Source organism: Fomitiporia mediterranea (genome assembly GCF_000271605.1).
Source record: "Fomitiporia mediterranea MF3/22 unplaced genomic scaffold FOMMEscaffold_9, whole genome shotgun sequence".
NCBI classification, from domain to species: Eukaryota; Fungi; Basidiomycota; class Agaricomycetes; order Hymenochaetales; family Hymenochaetaceae; genus Fomitiporia; species Fomitiporia mediterranea.
The window spans coordinates 495,797-516,896 of record NW_006760394.1 but is presented as its reverse complement, the minus strand read 5'-3'; the positions used below and the strand labels follow the sequence as shown (position 1 = coordinate 516,896).

The 21,100-nt window shown below is 44.1% G+C and overlaps 7 protein-coding genes across 7 annotated transcripts; 3 read left to right on the top strand and 4 right to left on the bottom strand.

Annotated features, from left to right (window-relative positions):
* Nucleotides 1–1,089: 1,089 nt before the first annotated feature.
* On the top strand, nucleotides 1,090–4,888 carry FOMMEDRAFT_169871 (uncharacterized protein; the record flags this gene model as incomplete). Its single annotated transcript, XM_007269106.1, has 9 exons — nucleotides 1,090–1,377; nucleotides 1,428–1,744; nucleotides 1,799–1,873; nucleotides 1,927–2,107; nucleotides 2,156–3,464; nucleotides 3,519–3,525; nucleotides 3,584–3,702; nucleotides 3,759–4,267; nucleotides 4,331–4,888. The coding sequence occupies 9 exons, from the start codon at nucleotides 1,090–1,092 to the stop codon at nucleotides 4,487–4,489; spliced, it is 2,964 nt and encodes a 987-aa protein (XP_007269168.1). The 3' UTR covers nucleotides 4,490–4,888.
* A 2,168-nt stretch (nucleotides 4,889–7,056) lies between these two features.
* On the bottom strand, nucleotides 7,057–7,732 carry FOMMEDRAFT_22209 (uncharacterized protein; the record flags this gene model as incomplete). The annotated part of the gene is made up of 2 exons (XM_007269105.1): nucleotides 7,152–7,732; nucleotides 7,057–7,078 (listed from the first exon to the last, which is right to left on the bottom strand). Exons 1-2 carry the CDS (start codon nucleotides 7,419–7,421, stop codon nucleotides 7,058–7,060), a joined length of 291 nt encoding a protein of 96 aa, XP_007269167.1. The 5' UTR covers nucleotides 7,422–7,732.
* FOMMEDRAFT_22208 (uncharacterized protein) lies at nucleotides 7,733–11,907 on the top strand. Its single transcript, XM_007269104.1, has 13 exons — nucleotides 7,733–7,894; nucleotides 7,963–8,043; nucleotides 8,114–8,143; nucleotides 8,212–8,457; nucleotides 8,621–8,700; nucleotides 9,640–9,747; nucleotides 9,808–9,821; nucleotides 9,891–9,962; nucleotides 10,023–10,104; nucleotides 10,168–10,366; nucleotides 10,433–10,818; nucleotides 10,882–10,962; nucleotides 11,025–11,907. The coding sequence occupies exons 1-13, from the start codon at nucleotides 7,862–7,864 to the stop codon at nucleotides 11,551–11,553; spliced, it is 1,941 nt and encodes a 646-aa protein (XP_007269166.1). The 5' UTR covers nucleotides 7,733–7,861; the 3' UTR covers nucleotides 11,554–11,907.
* Nucleotides 11,908–12,204: 297 nt separating this feature from the next.
* On the bottom strand, nucleotides 12,205–14,194 carry FOMMEDRAFT_169868 (kinase-like protein; the record flags this gene model as incomplete). The annotated part of the gene is made up of 10 exons (XM_007269103.1): nucleotides 14,132–14,194; nucleotides 13,806–14,083; nucleotides 13,583–13,738; nucleotides 13,331–13,470; nucleotides 13,204–13,263; nucleotides 13,095–13,151; nucleotides 12,795–13,013; nucleotides 12,524–12,690; nucleotides 12,352–12,428; nucleotides 12,205–12,288 (listed from the first exon to the last, which is right to left on the bottom strand). Exons 1-10 carry the CDS (start codon nucleotides 14,160–14,162, stop codon nucleotides 12,205–12,207), a joined length of 1,269 nt encoding a protein of 422 aa, XP_007269165.1. The 5' UTR covers nucleotides 14,163–14,194.
* A 2,132-nt stretch (nucleotides 14,195–16,326) lies between these two features.
* FOMMEDRAFT_169867 (uncharacterized protein) lies at nucleotides 16,327–17,933 on the bottom strand (the record flags this gene model as incomplete). Its single annotated transcript, XM_007269102.1, has 7 exons — nucleotides 17,835–17,933; nucleotides 17,320–17,767; nucleotides 17,099–17,251; nucleotides 16,847–16,986; nucleotides 16,722–16,781; nucleotides 16,566–16,649; nucleotides 16,327–16,482 (listed from the first exon to the last, which is right to left on the bottom strand). Coding segments are annotated over exons 2-7 (939 nt in total), but the record flags the coding sequence as incomplete, so codon positions are not given.
* Nucleotides 17,934–18,394: 461 nt separating this feature from the next.
* On the bottom strand, nucleotides 18,395–19,922 carry FOMMEDRAFT_159069 (Pkinase-domain-containing protein; the record flags this gene model as incomplete). The annotated part of the gene is made up of 7 exons (XM_007269101.1): nucleotides 18,395–18,478; nucleotides 18,556–18,632; nucleotides 18,711–18,859; nucleotides 18,969–19,154; nucleotides 19,376–19,435; nucleotides 19,506–19,768; nucleotides 19,809–19,922. The coding sequence occupies 7 exons, from the start codon at nucleotides 19,920–19,922 to the stop codon at nucleotides 18,395–18,397; spliced, it is 933 nt and encodes a 310-aa protein (XP_007269163.1).
* Nucleotides 19,923–20,759: 837 nt separating this feature from the next.
* FOMMEDRAFT_159068 (uncharacterized protein) lies at nucleotides 20,760–21,093 on the top strand (the record flags this gene model as incomplete). Its single annotated transcript, XM_007269100.1, has 1 exon — nucleotides 20,760–21,093. A coding segment is annotated over one exon (334 nt), but the record flags the coding sequence as incomplete, so codon positions are not given.
* Between the last annotated feature and the right edge of the window lie 7 nt (nucleotides 21,094–21,100).

Below are 21,100 nucleotides of genomic sequence, written 5' to 3'. Positions count from 1 at the left end.
CTTTCCTGATCAGGCAGATACATTAGTAAGTGATTTACATTAATTTATTAGGCAGTTTGAGATGTGTCAAACCTTCATCTTGTGTCTCAAACTGTCTAATAAGTTAATGCAAATCACTTACTAATGCATTTTCTTAATCAGGAAAGACAAACACTTTTTCTACATAGCTGTAATATAAGCAAGTTTTACAAAGCAACTATTCAAACATATTATTATTTATTATTTAAGAATAAAACATGTTATAAGGAAAAAAATAATATGAGTACTTGAAATAATAACTATAAAGAGAATAAATATCAAAAGTAAGAAAACTCAAACTAGTAGAAAATACTATTAAGAAAGTAATTAGTATATATATTATACTATTCTATAATCATTATAAAGACTTATACAAAGAATTAATACTAAGTTATAATCTGTAAATTATACTCTACTAATACTCTACTAAAGACTAGTAAGACAAATCAGAGTGTGTTTGTTACAGTTGTTAACATAGAAGAAGGAGTATTGACTGAGTTTGGTAAGTTTGGTATAGTATACTTAATAAAAATATAGTAATAATAGTAAGGTTCAAGTATTATTAGTTTGAAATTTTTCGTGTCTGTTTAATCATTGTAGGAAATACTTTCATGTGTAGTCTTTCCTTGAGACACTGTATTGAATTCTTGACCTTGTGCTTTAAAATTTATAGTTTAAATCCTTGTAAATATGATCAAGTCTGCTATTATTAAATGAATGGCATGGATGTGATACAGTAATACTGAGAAAACTAAACACAACCTCAGCCTGGACACCCTGAAGCTTTATAGAGAGTTGCCTGGGATTGACTGTTGGAAATTTGGGCCCCAAAGCAGAAACTGCAGACATGCATTTTGTATTCAATCCTACAGTCCAGAATTGAGATTCACCGCGAACTGTAACAGGCACGTGCCAGTCACGCCTGGGAGCCGCTGAGCAACCCATCCACGTCCTTCTCCCTGACTTCCATTATCTGTGCGTGTTCATTTTATCAATCTGAAAATAATATTTAATGGATTGGGTCATAGCAGTTTATGCACCTGCCAAGCAATATTTGGTCGCTACAATCTCATGGAGGACCTTCCAGATCCTCTTCCTGACCTCGACCCGGATGGACTTCCAGAGCTAAGATCGTTATCACACGCTTGGCCGTTACTCTCGATCCCGAAGCTAGAGGAAAGACCTCAGAATCCTATCATAGCATCTTTGAGTCGTGTTTCGAGTCATAAGTCACGCTCAAATGTGGACCCCTTTATCCAAACACATGACATACATGTAGACCTGGCAGACGAGGTAGAAGACGACGGAGATCTAATGAATATCTGGCTTCAAGCGAAGGAGATACGCTACGATTATAAAGTACGTTATCTTACTGAAGGCGAAAAGTCAGTATATATAACGTACCTCAGAGCCATCTAGTTTCATGGGACACACTTCGTAATACATACCTAGGCCCCAAATCACCGTCGTCATTCATATCCGAGCAACCTTCAGATATCGTGATGGTTGCACGGAGGACCTCAGGACTTCTGTCTTCCGCCTCAAATACAGGTGCAATTTCTGTTAGCGCGACTGAACTCCATGACCTTCTTTCGTCGATGCTTGTCGGTTGTGCATCGGTGTACCACAAATGGAATGCAGATGAGGAGCAATTCGTGTTGATTAACTATGGAACCGAAAAGCGTCATTTATTTCTCGACGGAATGGACGAGATTGTCAGCAACAGGTGACCTTAGTTCTTTGGTGTTTATTGAAGATTCGCTTACTCAATATATTCAAGTTACGTCTCGCGATGCGTCGAGTTCGGCACGTTATTTCGTAGACTGCAGACACTGACAGCAGGGTTGCAAAACAAGTTAGTTCTTTTTATATTCTGACTTCGTACAGAATTTTACGTCAAAGTCATAGTGACAACACTAACAACTCGACCGTTTCTGCGTTTGCGCACTCTCTGTCTTCGGTACTAGTCTGGATAAGGCACAAAGTTACGGAAGCACTGTCAGTAACAGAAGAGTCGATCTGTAACATATGGGTCGCTCTGCAAGAGGTGGAAGAAATCGTATTGGCTCTTGCTTCATTGTCTTCTAGAGTAAGTGATTAGTTCAGGTCCTGATGTTTGTTTTTAACCGACTTGCAGGGCTTAAGTCTTGGCCCTAAATCTTATCAATCCCTGCCTCAAATACCTCAACGACTTCTCTCACATATCTACAATTTTCTCACTCTTCAGATCGAACGCCAAGTGCCTCGTGTTGTTCGGGGCATACTTTCTTACGTTCTAACCATTACCTCTCGTCCGTATTTCACAGCTCTTGCACATTCAGTGGGTCTGGTCGGTCTTGCGGACTTGCTTGCCGATGCGCGCAGAAGGCTGACGAAATCGCATGGAGATATAATGCTGGATGACCAAGGCAGTGATGGTTCGTATCCGGATTCCGAGGTGGAGTCTGAATTTAATACGAATAACGAATTCCCGAGCTTCATATTGGACGGCATCCGTGATGCTGCCATCCGCGCACGAAGGTCGATCCGTATACTGTCATCTCCGGAATTTGAGGACGTACAGGTGCTTGATCTACCGGTGTTTAACGGCTTGGAATGGGTCTGGACGGACGAGGAGGTGTCAAACCGCGCTCTTAAGCAGAAATCAGACGCTTCAGGATCGGATCCGTCCAGTTCACAGGAAGTCACACACCGGCGTATCTTGGAGGCGTCAGTGCAGCAGTACAAACCTGAGTTAGCTGCGCTAGCAACTTTTGATCTTGAGCCTGGTTGCCATATATCTGCTCCTGGAAAAGATGTCACCAGTTTCGTCTTCACCTACCCCACACTGCTCCCTTCACTAGCACCAACACTCCCTTTACTCGCGGAGCACGTCCTTGCTCCCATCTCTATTCAGGCAAATGCTCTGGGCCGTGCAGCATTGCAACGTTTTCTTACGCCAGGGACGTCACTCCACTTTCGTGCGCATCTTGTTCTTCTTCGCGCTTATCTCCTCCTTACCGCACCAGCGTTCAAGGCGCGGCTCACGGCAGCGCTTTTCTCGGACGCTGATTCGGATGAGGACTTGGACGCAGACGTACAGGAGAACCCGATGTCTATTGCTATTCGAAGACGGACACGAAGCAGAAGTTGTCGGACTACAGAGTCACGAGGTGGAGAACAACAACAAAGCGTTTACGATCAGCCGTGGCCAGTTGGAATCGCTCTTGGACTGACAAGACGAGGCCAATGGCCTCCTGATGGTTCTGAGCTTGCATTGTTTCTACGTCGCGTGATCATGGACTCTCTAGATCATGTGCGAGAAGCGGAGCTCGTCTTCGAAGGTAACAACCATAAAGATGACTTGGGTGATGACGAGTTCTGGGATGACGCAGAAAATCGACTTGGATTTGCGATTAGAGATCTGCCAGACGGGACAGGTCGAGAAAAATGGCTGGATCCAACAAGTAGGTCGTCGAGTTACTAACATGAATATTTTACTAACTTGTACCGCTATCTAGCGATCGAGTGCGTCCTTAATGTTTCTTTACGAGGAAGGAACTGACACTTGCTGACTCATATTTAGGGCACTAGATTTTCTTTATATGCAATACAGACCACCTATCCCCCTGCGCTGTTTAATAACAACAGACATTTTGTCGAAATATCAACGCATCTTTGCTTTCTTGCTTCGTCTTGTTCGAGGTTAGTTTATCGGAGGCACCGTTCTTTCAGCGCAGTACTTATTCCATATATACCAGTTGAGACTGCTATGCGTCTCGCATTCCGCTTGACTCGACGTTATTCATTTGAGCATGTCTTCGTCAATTACCCCAACGCCCAATCCCTCATCCAACCCTTCCGTTTCGCTGCACAGGCCTTCCTGTCGGCCTTTTCCGCTTACGTGGCAGACACAGCAATCCGTGGCAACGTCGATGCGTTCATTGCACGTGTGCGTTATGCCGAAACTGTAGCTACATCGAATCCTGAGAATCAAACTGGGCCCTTTGTGGATGTTTATGCACTCATGCAAAGGCATTCTCGAACGCTTGACGCTGTTCTCGCTGCATGCTTGCTCCGTAGTGCACAGCGCGCAGTTGGCGATATCATGCGCGCTCTTCTTGAGGTCATACTGGAGTTCGCGGTCCTCGTCGGCAATGCATATCGCTTTGCTGGTGGAAACGTCAAAGAAGGAGTATTTGACGAAGAACGTGCAGCCATGCGTGTGGAAGCTTTGTATGGCAAGTTTTGTAAGACTCGAGATGCATTGGTTAGTATTCGTCTTTCATTCGGGAAAGGATGTTTCGAATTCTCTGATGCTTTCGTGATGCAGGTAAAGGCGCTTCGCAAGATCAAGGAACGAGGGGCGAAGCCTTTCGCGTCGGAAGGTCCCGGTCGTCCTTACGACGGCCTTCCTTCTGCGTCTGGTGGAATGGAGGCGTTGTCTGATCTGTTACTTCGATTAGCAGAGATCAACGACGGAAAGAAATAACTTCGGCTTTGTCTCGGACGGCAGAACTGTACGGCTTAGGATTACTTGGGAGAATGGGCTCATTGCAAATTCAATTCGCTCAGACGCATTCACATACGGTGACTTGAACGTGATTCTGTATGATATGAAGTGTCACCACGCGAACAGGCAAGCCTTTCCCTTGTGCTGCTTCTCGTGTGTCGGTTGGCAAGCAAGTGAAACTCGAAACAGACGGGCTGAATCCAGACGTGGCACCTATGCGACACTTCAGCATCTGCAATCTAGTTAAACTCTACTCCTGGTGAATCAGAACGAAACTAGAACTAGCAACCAGTTATCTTAAGGAAGACCATTCATCCACATGTGTATAAAGTTTTCGATACATGCAGCTTCTCACGCATCCATCTTCGATCCTTCGCGAACATACCAATCATCTGTTATCAGTTATGTTTTAAGAACATCCGCAGGCCAGTCTTGGACTTGGGTTTGGTGTATACGAATGTGCTACTGAGAGCTGGGCAGCTTTCCGCACGGACCGTCTTTAGTCTGCTAATCTGAAAAGCATCTTCTCACTCTATCGACCAACCACGCAAGGACGGTGTCCGGAATCTAATTTTGAGTCATACTCCTAGGCAATATTAACGATAATAGACGTGTATGACTGTGGCTATCGGGTGTAAATCGTGTCCCGATTAACATCCCCCCCCCCAACTTCCATTCGTTCCTGTTTGTTCTTGAGTTCACAAGGCATATTAAGGGTCAACGGGATCAGCAAAAATTGCAGCAACGTGATTATATTGCAACCAATGCACTACCCATGTGGTTGAATGTATGACTTTTACATAGCTCTGCACGCGGCATCAAACTGGGTGTATGAATCCGCAGACGAAGAGTCCAGAACACCACTCAATTTTATTCGCGTAAAAGGTACGCAGTATACTGGCCGGCGAGTTGCGGGTAACACAATGGAATGCATCGAATATGTTTGTAAATTACAAGTATACATATTTGGCTTCTGAATCCGAGTTATTCAATTGAATAGTATGCTAAACTATTGGCAGCCGGATCCGATGCCTTGCTCGAAAAGGGTAAGCTAAGATGAAGACCTAAGCTGACGCCAAGTGGCCTGTAAGGTCTATATCCGACTGTCGTAGGTGGACAATCCGTATAACCGGATAGTACTCGGCGCTGGGATGAATTGCGGTAGGATGAAATGTAGACACAGAGAAGAATTTTTTTCGCCTTCTCTCGTCCTTCTACATTCCTCTCTGTTCTATAGCGGACGTTTGTATATGAATACGTTTCCTTCTTAGCATGGACGAGGAGAGGTAAAGATATCTCAGGCACAAAATCAAAGACTGATTAGCAGTACGGAGATAAGTAGCGCTAAGCAAGTGATGAACAACAAGCAAGAGCGCTGTCCTTTTGCTCCGTGTAGGTTAGTCGGGGAATAGACCAGGTACAAAACCGCATAGACGTCGCCTCGCTCTTCTCACACTTCACACACTTCAATAAATTTATACTGTATGGAGAAAACGTGAAGTTGATTTGGATGGGGGATTATCATGATATCATCATCAAGACGCAAATTTTGTATCCTTATTTGTACATATTTACCTGCGTGTCCATCAAACTCTCTCTTTTAAGTAGGATCGAGATAAGCGACTCCCTTTATTGGGGATGTCGTTACGTACAACCGCGAATCCGCGTGTACCGTCTGCTGCGGCTTCGCGGCTTTCTTTCAATTCTTGTCGCCTGTCATGTTCTCAAATTCTTTCCGTCTTTCCTATCTCCAATCGGCAACGAAACAGAACCAGCTGTGGGTCGCATGAACGCATTTCAAAGGGTCTGGACAATCTAGTGTTGACGGCCTTTCAAGACGCCCCTCCTGCAAAATTAGATATAGATATCAAGAGATACAGATAGAGACAGAGATAGGTCATAAGATTCAGTAAAACTGTCTTGCGGCGGACCGGATCAGTGTCGTAAGTTTCTCCGATCCTCTCGTTTCCTCCGTATGTACAGCTGCGTTGAATTGAATTAAGTTGGCCGTTGCTCGGCTTGAGCTTGAGTGCTCAGGTGGCTTAGATACCCGTGCAGTATTTGCTGCTATGTCTACTGAACATATGCATATTTTGGCTTCAAAGTTTGGGCCTCAAGGAGATATGTTAGGTCTGATAGATACAGGGCGATATACGTTCACGACGTCCATATGGATTTGTTCACGCTCATATGCTTTTGGCTCGTCTCGGCGACGGGAGGGCTTGAAGAAGAGTCGAACTGGGAAATAGACTCTAGAGCACTATTCTCCACTGCACCCGGGCAGTACAAACCCAACTCGTGCGAACTAGCATAGATACGGTACGAAGAGATATTTAGCTCGTCGTCCTTCTGAGTCGTACGCGTACATCTTGCTACTCACTTTCAAAGACGCTCACCATTTTCCGTTATTCGTCTCCGATCCTCGATAATAAAGGCAACTACCACTAGCCTCCACGACTCCGACTCGGTGGCCCGGAGCCCAAACCAAAAGGATATAAACAGAACGTAACTATCTCCCCTCTATCGTATCTGTGCCTCTCCCCAATCTCAAAGTGGATTGTCGTCCTTGTAAGTTTTGATCAACTGATCTTGGATCATTGATCAAACAAACATATCTTTCCTCCTGTCAATCGAAAGACAGGTTTGTCATAGGAAGAGGATTTTCCGTGATCGCGCTTAGCTTGGACCGCATTGCCGAGGAGAGGACTTTTTTTGGCTTTCGGACAAAATTGGAGAGATTTTTCGGCATTTGACTGGGTTGACCAATTGCAAAGCTCCCGCCATCGCGCCTTGCCTTTTTTGACGTCAATTTTCTGATCTTGGTCTGTGGAACTGACGGATAGCAAGAAGAGCCGGAAGAGGTGTCATAGGTTATAGAAAGGACGTCCGTTCGTGAGTGTGCGCTCGCCATCCGCGTGGATACTTCTTCCTGCCCAGTGTTTCGCGAGAGGACATCCCGCGTGTGTTTGTTTCCCCTGGACACTTCTTCCCTTGATCTTCTCGATCTTCTCGACTCTTCTCAGCCCAGCTCAATTTGACTCGCGCGTGCCGTGCGTGCGAGTGATATACGGACTTCGCGGGAAATCTGCCAGCGCTAGCGCTCAGTCCTCTCTTGATAAACTGTATTTCTATCTATACTCGTTCGACCGGTGGTTAGACTTTTCCTCTTCCCCTCCCCTTCGTCTTCTGTCTCACTTTCTGGAGAGTCTACCTCTGCTTTCCTCCCTCACACTCCTTCCTTATATCCCGACTGCTGCATAAAGTGTACAAGAAGACGTACCTACTGTACAGGGCGACACCTCTCTCCACCTCGAAGACATATTTCTATTGGACGGACTATAGGAGAGCAGAATGGTCTCATTCGTTGATAGGTTCAACGCTAGGGTACGTTCTATCAAAATTTCACCTGAGTGTATGCGCGTACTGATAGAGATACCTTGCGGGAAATGAAGGTCGCAGCATCCGCGTTTGGTCGCTGGTTCCGCCTTGAGGGCTCCGGACACCCTAGACAGCGAGTTGGCTCGCGTTTCTTTGTACGTGTATCTGTCAATGTGCTTTATCGACGGACCCTCATGCGTTTACTTTCCCAATTTCGGCGAGCAGACAGAAATCCGAGCAGGCATCACAACATGGGTAAGCTAAGCCATCTTTTATGATACCATTAACGCGGTACTTATCAGTCCTATGATACGGCTTAACAGGCAGCAATGGCATACATCATCTCGGTCAACGCATCTATCCTCTCCCAATCAGGCGGGACGTGCGTCTGTCCCGCGACTTCGACGGATATGTGCCAGACAGATGCAACCTACGGTGCTTGTGTGAATGAAGTCCAACGCGATTTGATTACGGCGACCGCTGCTGCTGCGGCACTTGCGAGTTTCTTGATGGGGTTGTTTGCGAATATCCCTGTTGGACTTGCACCTGGTCTGGGATTGAATGCCTATGTGCGTGAATATTTTCTCTCGTTTAATTTAATTTGTTGTTGTTTCGCGGGTTCTTTTCTGTTCTATTTGATGTGATGGAAGTGTTGTGTTGAGCCACCATCGCTGCGTTTGTACTGACGAGTCTGTCCTTATTTTTATCTGCGCGGACATGTACACTATACAGTTCACATTCTCGATTGTGGGCTTCCATGGATCGGGAAGTACGACGTACAAAGAGGCACTTGCTGCTGTCTTCCTTGAAGGGTACGTTCTCTTCCGTTCCTTGAAGATTTTGGAGAGCAAAGCCACTTACAAGCCGCTGCTTATTTATTTTCGTTTTTCTTTGAATCTTCGTATTCCCTTGATGTGCAAATCGTTCCTCCTGGCCGTTGTTACTCCGCTTTCTCCATTCGTCGACCTGCCGTACTCTTGTCCTCGTGCGCCGTGTGCCGTGCGATCTCCTCGCTGTCTTGTCTACACCGACCGGTGCTTGGACGAACACTTGGACGAAATATCCCCTTGTTCATCCGGAATTCGAAATGCCCATGGACGTGCATGTGCTTGTGTATATGCATATGGGGTGGATTATATGGCTATTTATGCATACATGGGCGGATCCGCGCCTCGTGAATAACCGTGCCGCCCATTTATATATCAATTATCATTGATATATTCGTGTGGCTGACGTGTTGACACACGTCTATATGACGGACTGACGGACGGAATGGCTTGGAATTTCGAATGGCCAACACAAATTTGGGAACTGTGGTATTGGTATTGGAATTTGCGGACGGCATTGGATCTTTGGATGATCGTCGTCGATGACGTTCTCGGGGCTCGTCTGCGTGCTGTGCCTGCTGTTCGATCGCTTCGAACGATCTATATGCGCACCTCGAAACGCTACCCCCATTCCTCATTTCTGGATATTGCTGCTTCTCGGCGTCGGTGTTCTATTTTCGGACGGATTGTTAATGGCGGCGACGATCGCGGAACACGCTACGCGTTACGACGCCCGCCGGGATCGTCGCTCATATTCATTTTTACCCTCGTTCTCGGCGCTTGTTGACGCATACCTTTCCTCTTTCGACGATTTGACGTTACTTTGGGTCCATTTCACTTTGACTTTGCCCCCGTACGCTTCTTGTCTTCCTATCTTCGACTGTTCGATTTTGTCTGGTGCCGACCGGACGGATGGGTATACAGATGGATATTCTTCATCCTCTCGATTCTTGGTGTGAGGCAGTGGCTTGCGCGTGCGATGCCTCATTCGTTGGTCATGGCTGTCGGTGCTGGAATTGGACTTTTCATCGCGTGTGTCCTGCCCTTCCTTTTTCTCGGGAAGTTTTGTGCTGATTTAAGTGTTTAATGCAGATTCATCGGACTCTGTAAGTGTTCACAATGTTATTTTTACAAGCGAAAGTGATTGGGAATCCTGATCACTTGTATGCTTGCAGCATCAAGTGGTTTGTTCGTGATTGGTGGTGACGTGACTAACCTTGTCGGACTGGGTGGTTGCAAGCCCGAGGGTACGTTTGGTGATGAATATGTTTGATTACATCTTGTTTGCTCATGTTTTTGCAACACAGACATGGTAGATGGCATGGCTAACTTCTGTGCAAGACATGTCTTGCAAAGCCCAACTACCTGGCTTGGTGTCTTCGTCGGCGGGTACGGAGCGTTTCCTGTCCGTTCCTAGATCCCCATTGATTGATCCTGTTGTCTTTTGTGTAGTATCTTGACAGTATTCTTGATGCTCTATCGCGTACGCGGGTCGATCCTTATCGGCATTTTCCTCGTCGCTATCATCTCCTGGCCGCGCAATACGGCAGTGACGTATTTCCCACACAACGAGACCGGAGACGACCTGTTTTCGTTCTTCAAGCAGGTCGTTACATTCCGCCCACTTAAGACCACTGGTGCTGCGATTGATGTGAGTTGATCATCCATCCAACCCTCTCTAATCGAAGTCAAGGTCTGACGCTATGGTTTCCTATAGTGGCACAGTTATAGCACAGGCCGTGTATGGTATGCACTCATCACGTTCCTCTACGTCGACATCCTCGACACGACGGGTACACTCTACTCCATGGCCAAGTTCGCTGGCCTGCGTGATCCAGTAACAATGGATTTTGAGAACAGTACCATTGCATATTGCGTTGACGCATTTTCCATCTCCATGGGTGCCTTGATGGGTACTTCACCTGTTACTGCTTTCGTTGAAAGCGCGACGGGTATTTCGGAAGGAGGGAAGACAGGAATTACGGCGATGGTGACCGGAGTTATGTTCTTCATCTCTGTGTTCTTTGCTCCGATCTTTGCGAGTATTCCGGGATGGGCGACGGGTGGGGCGTTGGTTATTGTTGGGAGTTTGATGATTCGCAAGTACGTGTCAAGCCCACTTCTAGAGGCTAGGACGCGGTCTGACTAACTTCGCTTGTTTTCTAGTGTCCGTGAAATCAACTGGGACTACGTCGGAGACTCCGTCCCAGCGTTCCTTACGCTTATCATGATTCCCTTGACATATAAGTACGATTCACTTCCCTTCTCACCATCCAATACAACCCTCATCTCACCATGTGTGTAATTAGCATCGCATACGGCGTTATAGCCGGCATAGGCTCTTACGTCCTCCTCAACTTCTTCCCCTACCTCATTCGCAAACTCACCGGCGACAGAATCGTCCCACCACTCTACGACCTCGGAGAACAATGGAAAGTCCCTCCTGGTGGTTTTGCGCCACTTTGGATGCGCAATGCAGCGAGGGGACATTGGCGTGTATGGGAGGACGAACAAATGAACAAAGCGAACCACTTAAGTGTGCATGGAGGTAACCAGATGCAGATGTATACGAATAGTGGAGTGAGCGACGTTAGCTCCAAGGTAAATGTCGATGTGTATACTGCACCAGCGTATGGAGGTGGGCTTCAGATGGATCATGCGAATGCGAGGAATAACATTGGGAACCCTATTGTCCCGCCTTTGCATCGGAGCATGTCGGTGGAGTATGAAGATGGGACGTCTACGGGGAGTCCGGTGGAGAAATATGGACAGCACGAGCAGAGAAGTCAGAGTCGTAGTCCGGAGGCTATAGGGTATCCGCCGAGGAAGTTTGCGTAACTCTTTCCCGCACCTTCAGCACCGCCAACCCTTACCAGCTTTCATTCCCTTAGTGTAACTCAACCGTCTATCTATCTCTAAATATTTAACATAAACTAACAAATCCCTTGTTCTTGTTTGTTCTTTTTGGTTTTCTACTATCCACCTTGCCCTCTTCGCTTTCGTCTTCTCTCCACTCGTTTTGTCTTGTTGTGCTCTTTTGATTTTGCTCTCTGGTCTCGTTTGACTTGGCTTGCTTTCAATCCCTCCATCTCCCGAGTGTCGAGCATCCAGAGCTTTCGTTCCTTGTTAATACTTACATGTTAAAATACAATAAATATGTGTTGTGAAGTCGAAATAGTGTTGTAGGTTTTTTGTATATGGTCTAGATTTTTTTTGTACTAAGTGCCGTCTCCAATGAGCTTTACATGAGACAGGAATCAGAAGGTGTGTGAGGTGGATATGTGATAAGGCGTGGAGGTGAGAAGAAATCTAATGAATTGGTTATTTGTCTAGTATAACTTGGAAATAGAATCTTTTAAACCCATGTTATTATTATCCATGCAGGAGTAGCCTATGCTACATCTGTGGAGTCTGTACATGTTTGTATCAATGCGATAAGCTAACGGCTTACTGAACTAAACAACAAAAACAGACTCTATATTATTAAGTCTAATTACTATTAGGTCTAAATTTCTCTGCAAGGTTTGGCATCTCCCCTCCACCAACTGGCTTTAACTCCTTCGCAACTGTCCACTATTAGAGTAGACTCGTTAGTAAAATCAGATTCAACGAGTTATTTTTTCCTGTAAGTCGCACCGGGTGTTTAAGTGCTTCTTGGATTGTCAATCTTTCGCGTGGACCTCGGCGCAGCATTTCATAGCATATATCTTTAGCTGAAACAAGACAGATCGTTTCGCAGAATCGCATATGTTGAATTTAAAACAGTCTTGCTCAGAAGGAAGCATCATGCAAAAAAGGGAGGACACACCTAAGATGCTTACACGTTCCCAGTCCTCGTTTGCGAATTTAGTCGGCGGGTTGTTATACCATTCTAAGTATTTACGTCTGCGGTAGTCAAAGTCATCGAAATCAGTCAACTTCAAAAAGTCCTCTACGTAAGGTGGTCTGCCCGTGATTACTGTGTAAAAACAGACTCTGTAGTTTAAAATGTGAGTCAATTGTGGATCGAACTGATATCCTGGTTTATACAGCTTTTCCGATAACGGCGAACAGTGCGCTGTAAAAAAGACAATACATACCCTAAAGCCCACATATCTACCGGCCTACCAAAACCTTTTCGCAGGTCTTCCTCCCTCGCCTTTTTCTTACTATCTTGATGCTCTACCTGTTTCGCCTCCGGTAATGTGACCTCCAGTGCCTCTCGAGGAAATGAACAGAACGGTCTCTCGTTTATACACATATCCTTGAACGATAGATAGTGTAAGCTCGTATCATTACCCTGTTTAATTTGCATGGCACTGTTTAAAGGTGACATTAATATGTTTTATATCAAGAGGAATGCGGGAAATGATAAAAAGGCAATAACACTGTGAACGTACTAGTCCCACTCAACAATCTTGACCTTCGTGTCGTTGTAAATCACAAAGTTCTTAAGCCTGAGCAGATACATGAGCAACGATAATCAAGCAAAGTAGGCTAGGAACGCACCACAATCCGTTGTGCACAATGCTTCTTCGGTGCATGAAATCTACTGCAGAAAGAATTTGGCTAGCAGCATATGTCTAATTACTCACGCCATCCCGGTTTAAAGAGATGATGATAGAATAAGACTGACGTCATGACAGCTTGCAGGGCCATTTCATTGAAAGGTTGACTTGACGAAGTTCTAAGACGATCAAGCAAACTTTCACCAGCTACATATTCGTACGAAACAACCAATATACTATTCCACTGAAACCATTCGTAGCACCTCATCTAAATTCAGCAGGTTTACCATTACCGTAGAAATAAGGTGGAAAAAGGCAAAAGGAAGTCAGCACACCAGATCTACACTCGATGCAAAGTAACGGGTGTGGCGAACACTCACAAGGCTTTCATGCTTCAACTTCTTTAACGTCTTAAACTTCTTACTCATTTCCCAGTCAGATGCATGGCCGAAAGGATCCCTTGGTGCAATTTTGTAGAAATAAAGGAGCACATCTTGTGGTTTCTGTCCTTTCTTCTTAGTCCACGGCACTCTTTCCTTGGATAAACAAAAATATAACCGCCCTCTGTTCAATGTCACTTATGAATATCAAACTCGGACTCACCATATAGCAGACGCATTTTTGCTTTCCCTTGACATTATTCTTGATATATTCATGATCGCATTTGTATTGGTCTAGTTTCGTTTTCGGCCTCGGCGAGCTCTCTGTTTTTGGAGTACGTCCGTGGTGTGAACTTTTATGAGAGGCATCTGAGTCATAGTCGACACCATCTTCGAGCTTCTGATAACGACCTCTGGCATGGTAATCATGAGAGCCATGGCTATTTGAATGACTATTGCGACTTGAACTGCGCCTCTTGTCTCTCCATCCTTTCAAAACATCTAACAAAATATTCGACATGTTGTGAGTGACAGCAATACTATACCTACAAAGCATAACCAGCCATCGTATTTTAAGCATGAATCCACGACTTTGCAAATCAATGGTTCTGCAATAAAGCACGTAACCCCACATCGTCTCGCCTCGACCTGTACTTTGCTGTGATAGCAATATGGCAGGCCCTAGCAATGAGCAGCAAAGAAATGGGATAATCATCTGCTAATCCATTTGCACTGTGCCTCAGGATTGCAGTTGTCTGGAAGCACAGATGACTTTAACACGCTGGCGGTCTACAAGGAATGCATACGAGAATACATAGTTGTAACGGGCCTAACGGCAAAAAAAGCGATAGACTACTCACTTGTCCTGGACCCTTACCAATATACTGGTTTTGCACTGAGTACTTTAGGCAAAGAACCTTTGGGATCAAGTGCACAACTTTGAAAGGTGTAAGGAACACCATGAGCTGTGCTCTCTCGTCCAAGAACTGTGCACGTGTGTATGGACATACAGCAAAAGCTTACTTGTTAGGGTGATCGGCATTGCTATCTTAAGTAACTATGTCACCTGATCTACTACATCTCACAGTATACACATGGGGCATTTCACAATTCCTTACCTTAAAAAATAACTTACATAATGATAAACATTATTTGAAATTTATTTTCCCATTTTTGACTAGCAAAAATTATAAACAAAATTTAAAACTTTCTTTATACAAAAACTAGGAATTATTGTTAACATTTCTTCATTTGTAAAATCTTAAAATAAATAGAGATAATAATCTAAAACATAATTTCAAAACAAAATTAGAAATTTCCTTTTGAATTTTATTCCTCTGTACTAGTAATGAAGAAATTTAAAAGAAAATTTCTAATTTTATTTTGAAATTATGTTTTAGATTATTATTTCCATTTATTTAAAGATATTACAAATAGATAAATATTAAAAATAATTAATAGTTTTTGTCTTAAGAAAATTACAAATTTTGTTTATAATTTTTGCTAGTCAAAAATGGGAAAATAAATTTCAAATAATGTTTATCATTATGTAAGTTATTTTTTAAGGTAAGGAATTGTGAAATGCCCCATGTGTATACATCACCAAAACGTGCAGGTATATTTACATGTAGACTTTATAAGCAAATATAAGGATCCACAATATGTAAAAAATATATGTCTTAGCAGTAAATTCCAATACATTTTCGTGTTCGATTTGGTGATGTACATGTAGATGGGGGTTTTCACCTATGAAGTTTGAACAATACAAGTGGCACAGGAAAAGCATGTCAGGGGCTCCTGGAGGAAAATAATCGAACAATTAGCATCGTGACAGACAGAATTTACTTGACTCTGCGATCTAAGTTCCGAAGAAGGTAGCACTGATCATCTGCCTTTTACGGTGAAGCAGAAGACCTTTACTTAGTTACTGCGCCGTTGTGTTATTACGTGTTCTTGTTTTCTGTAATTGACCGTTTTAATAAATCGAAATTATGATGACAAGGTAATATATCTTTGTGACTGTGCTTCTCATGGCAAACATTATAGCAGTAAATTCAACATGAATGTCCAGCTATGTACACAGGACCCTTTTCTCTGCTGTCTAGACTCTAGGATTTCAACTCATGCCATCATTTCTAAATTTCTCGGCAAGGTCAGGTATCTCCCCTCCATCAGCCGGTTTTAATTCCTTTTCAAGTGTCCACTGACAGGGTGGTTTAATTAGGATACTCTGAATCAAGAATCTAGTTTAGTCAGACGTACAGATTGATTAAGTGCCTCTTGGATTGTCAGCCTCGCGCACGGACTCTGGTACAACATCTTACGACAAATGTTTTTAGCTGATGCAAGGTACATGGTTTCATATATATCAGAGTTATATGTTATCTCGCAAATAATTATTGTACAAAAGAGAAAACGCACCATCGACGCTTACACGGTCCCAGCCCTCGTTATCCCATTCTATTGCCAGATTCCTAAACCAATCTAAGTATTTGTCTATGCGCCTTCTACCTGGATAGAGCCCATCTTGATATGGTGGGCTTCCAATAACTATATAATAAAAGCATATCCTATTAATGGTTGAATGCGGGTCAGTTTTATACACGGCATGAATAACAGCACGCTTATTAATTATCGCGTCCCTCCGGACAATGATGCAGTGTTGAAACAACGGTACTAACCCTAAGGCCCACATATCCACTGGTCTACCAAATCCTTTTGGCACTTCCTTGTCTTCACTCTTACCTTTGCAGCCTTCACCCCCTGTTCTTTCCGCTTTCGGGAGAGCGGACTTAAACACTTCTGCAGGGAATGAACAGAATGGTCTCCCATTCCTACACATGTGATAGGACGAAAGATAATGTAGGCTTGTGTCATCACTGTGCTTGATTTGCATGGCACTATTTCAATAAGAATAAGTTATCCTTCCAGGATAGAATTACAGGAAACAAAAGTTAAAAACGAGGACGGAGCATAAGCTTACTAGTCCCATTCAGCAATCTTGATCTTGATATGCCTCTCAGTGTCCCGTCTATTGTTCCGGCTGTAAACAATGAAGTTCGAAAGCCTGTTCGAATATATCAGAAACTTCTCCAGCATAGTTACTCATAGGCATTATAGAATGAAGGTCTAGACATACCATAACCCATTATGCACAATACCTTTCTCGTGTAAGAACTGTACACCTTCGAAAATTTGTCTAGAAAAGGAAGTTCGATTATTTACGTTATTTTATCTTACTGACAGAAATTAAAGGAAACTAACTTCATAGTAGTTTGCAGAGTCATCTCGCTAAACGGATCACCGAGCGGGTTTCGAAGGTGACTCAAGAGGTGGTCTCCGGGAATATACTGGTACGCAACGATACACTGCACATTTGACATGAAATAGTCATAACACCTCATCTGAAACAACACAGATCAGCTATTGCTTTAGTGGTAATATAACTCAAGTAAACGGGGAGTCAGGAAGGGAAGCTGCAAATACAGTAAATTCATAAGTGTAATGCGAACTCACAAGGTTTTCGTGCTTCAACTTCTTCAATGTTTTGAACTTTTTGTCCATGTTCCAGTCGGATGCATGGTCGTACAGAGCACTCGGTATTCTCGTGTAGAAATAAAGATTTACTTCTTTCGGATCATGTCCCTTGTCGAAGGTCGATCTCGCCCTCTGAAATGTACGGGAATACGATCACTCGGAACTTCCATATCTCATACATGTACAAGACTCAAGCTCACCACCGAGCAGACCATTGGATTCTTCTTCACGGTATTACCGACATCATATTCATATTGCGCCAATTTTGATTTTCGTCTGGATCGGCTTTCGGTTCTCGAGATGTGCTGACTTTCGGTTTTCGGAACAGGTTGAATCCCGGTCTCCGGAATGTCTTCATGCAGCAAGCTCGAAGCTTCTCCGTCGTCATCACTCGCCAAAGTTTGGTATCTATCTCTGCCATGCTTGCCTCTTTTGATGCTATGGTGGCTTGAACGGCTATGGCGAGTTAAACTGTGACCCTTGTCCCGAATTTCTTTCAAGATGTTCTCCATGTCGCGAATGGAGGCAATATTATGATCGCAAAACATGAACAGCCATCATACCTTTAACATGCATTCCTCACTTTGCATATTCACATCACTCTTGTCCATAACAGTACTTTGCTCAGATAGAACATGGTAGCACGGACTAGGGATGGGGGCGTTAGTGCACTCTGGAAAGGCAACAACGGAAGATGAGGACAAATTATAAATACCTGCCAGCTCATTGCTGCCATATATTCTAAGCTTGCGGTTCTCTGGAAATTCTAGACGCGTAACATAAGCATACTGGATATGAGCAAAGCACGGATGCGAGAAGTTGAGGGCTGGTCAGAGTCATTGCGACTATTGTTCTAAAACGATGTGGCGTACGCGTTGTGGACTTCTCACGACTGATGCTACAATAGCAAAACACGACTAAGCGATAAAATCTTTTGAGGGTTGTTAGACTATATGCAGCTCAGTAAGCCAATGAGCAACTCGGATACACACACATATATATATCACAGCGAGTAATAACAAAGGCACAGTTAAACTTAGAGATAGGAATAAGTTTCACATGCAGAATGCTCACAACTAAATATGTATAAACTAAGCATGTATGAACAGAAGACACCATCAATGTGAAAGTATATAAAAAATCAGTATGAAAGATAGTTTGTCACAATACTATGAGTAGAATTCCATGCGAAGTATGCTTGGAGAAAAACTAGCATAAATAGTCTACAACGGCCATAAGAGTGTCCTTTGTACCCAGTATAAATAATCACCCTTCTCATCTCAATCGGTGGTGCTTAGAAAGATCATACAGCTCGCCTCCAAGCTGGCGATTCAATTTGTGCTCTGCAACAGTGAACCACTGTCAGAATAGCCTTTGTTAGCATAGTAGTCTACCAATACTTCGAGCCAGGAAGAAGGGTTAATTTGTATCCGTACCTCATGGTCGAGTGCTTGTTCAGCTGTTAACCTCGCAGACGGATCTGGTTGTAGCATTTGGGAGCACAAGCTCTTAGCTGCAGGCATAAACAAGTTTCGGCAAAATTAGTCATTGGATCTTACCGGGACAAGAAAGTTGGGCAAGGATTACGTACCATACCCGCTTACTCGGTCCCAGCCGTCTCTGTGCGATTCGATGCTGTCGGATTCGCAACGAGCAAGGACGTCACTTAGGCGACTGAGTTTGTCGTTCACATTATCTTGAAAGGGTAGCTTGCCAGTGACAATATAGTCGAAACTGACACTAAAGGTGATTGAAGATGCATCAGTGCTCTTCAATGTTAATGTTTTTGAGCAACTGCGAAATGCTACGGCAGGTGCGAAGAACATAACAATAGTGAAGAGGTACAAACCCTATGGCCCATATATCCACGGGTCTTCCAAAGCCCATTTTATTATCACTTCGATTCTCTAATTCCCGGAGAACGACCCGTAGCTCTTCCGGTGTGAATGAGCAGAGCGGTCTCTTATTATGGAACATGTGGCTTTGTGAGACGTAGTGCAGGCTCGTGTCATCGTTCGTCCTGATTTTCATAGCACTAAGTAAGAGTGCGTTAGAAAATCCCTTACAGCATTCAATCGTAGATTGCAAGGGCGGGAATGAAGTAGGCAAGAATATGAATACTCACTAATCCCATTCAGGGATCTTGATGAGCTCTGTCGTACATCGGAAGTTTGAAAGTCTTTGGATCATCCATGGTGCCATTTCACTCCGTTAGTAAAGGATGTTTTGGCGAGAGAAGTACACCGGTAGACGTACCACAGCGCATTATGTACGATACCTCTCTCATGCAGGAACTTTATTGACAGCAAAATCAACCTGTAAGAATGGCATAGTTGTTTGCATTATTCTACTTTGTCACTGAGTATGTACAGGAGTGAAGACTTACTGAATGAGCGTCCTTAATTGCAATTCCGTGAAAGGCCCGGGAGGTACTTCCTGATCATCATCTGGACTCAGGCCCCTGGCGGATTTTAAATGCTTTGCAGCTTCTCGAATACGGTGCCTGGATCGGTCACTGCTCTTTGAAGCGCTACTATCTTGACTAGTGTCTATTTCTTTCGCAAAGCGACTAAGATAGTCTTCTCCACAGACGTGCTCGTACGAAACGATATACTCCATGCTCGATTCGAACCAGTCTGTGCATCGTGCCTATAAAAAATTCCATTAGAACATTAGTGAGGTCACATACCGAATTGTCGTAAGGCGTGTGGCTATACAATGGGGATGTATGCAACGAGTAACTCACAAACACGTATCGGCCCGGAAACCTTAGATTCTTCAATGTCTCGAACTTCTCCGACATTTCCCAATCTGATGCATGCAAAACATCCGCGCTTGTCGGCTTCGTGTAGAAGTACAGGGACCTCCTTATAGGTATTTGCTTCTTCTGCACTGCTGTCTAATTAATATTAATAGATAATGCTTTCAAGCTGAGAAATCTCGTGTACGTGCATAAGTTTTACTCACAACGTATGAGACCAGTTCATTCCTTCTGTGTATCTTGTCCTTCTCGTATTATATTGTTTCATAAACTTCGAATACGACGTGTCTGGCTTAGTTTCAGAGTTCCTCGACTGGCTCTGGCTCTGGCGCTTGTCCGCCTGAGAATCATGCGAGTCCTGCCGATCTTTCTTATGACCACGATTAATATTGGTATCGCTCGAACGCCTAATCCGAGTCTTGTCGTGAGAGCTACTGTGACGGTTAAATAGGCTTGCCATATTGAAGACGAAAGGGAAATAAGAACAAAAGAACTGTATTAGCGTACTTTAAATACGATTCTTACGAATCTCGCTGCTTTGAAATGTTCATAAAGTGCTTCGCCACACTATTTAGCTCGCCACGTGGCTTTAGCTCTGATAGACTGAGATCCCAATGTGGCGGTGACCTTTGACTTTCCGCACCCGGACCCTGAGTTCCACGGCCCAAATAGGGATGGCCCTGAGTGATGTAATGATAGAGTGCTCATGTAATTAGATAGATGATAATGTAATGTGATAGAATAATGATTGTAGATCATACCTTCCTAAAACGAAAATTAAACATTCTTTAGGCCGCATACAAGTGTATGGTGGCTAAAACAAACAAAATAATACAATTTTGGTGTGTCTTGCGTTTGTTTCGACTGCGCTACACTACTATGACATCCTCTAACAACTCCGGAGCACTGGAAATGCCAGCTACAAGCACTGAAGGTTTGGAGATGGCATCTTATGGTGCATTCTTCTCCTTTCCTGTATTATCCACTCCAGCTCCGCTTCCTACCACACCACTTCCTCAGCGGGGATCGCTCGAATGGGACCTCGAATACATGGACTACAATATGAGATGGGAGAATAGGCAGGAATTTGATGCTTGGCTGAAAGCGGAGGAGGATAGTAAATGTATTGAACTTAGGGTTGCTAGAAGAAAGGTCTCTGCTGCTGGAGATCCGAGGTTTCGTGAGCGAATAACATTTGTGTGCAGTAGGAACGGTACTGG

What these genes read in the sequence shown, in the direction of transcription:
- FOMMEDRAFT_22208 (XM_007269104.1), top strand. Translation starts at nt 7,862, where the DNA reads ATGGTCTCATTCGTTGATAGGTTCAACGCTAGG. An exon ending in GGGTGGTTGCAAGCCCGAGG is followed by an intron (nt 9,963 to 10,022) that starts GTACGTTTGGTG and finishes TTTGCAACACAG; the next exon opens with ACATGGTAGATGGCATGGCT. An exon ending in ATGATTCCCTTGACATATAA is followed by an intron (nt 10,963 to 11,024) that starts GTACGATTCACT and finishes GTGTGTAATTAG; the next exon opens with CATCGCATACGGCGTTATAG.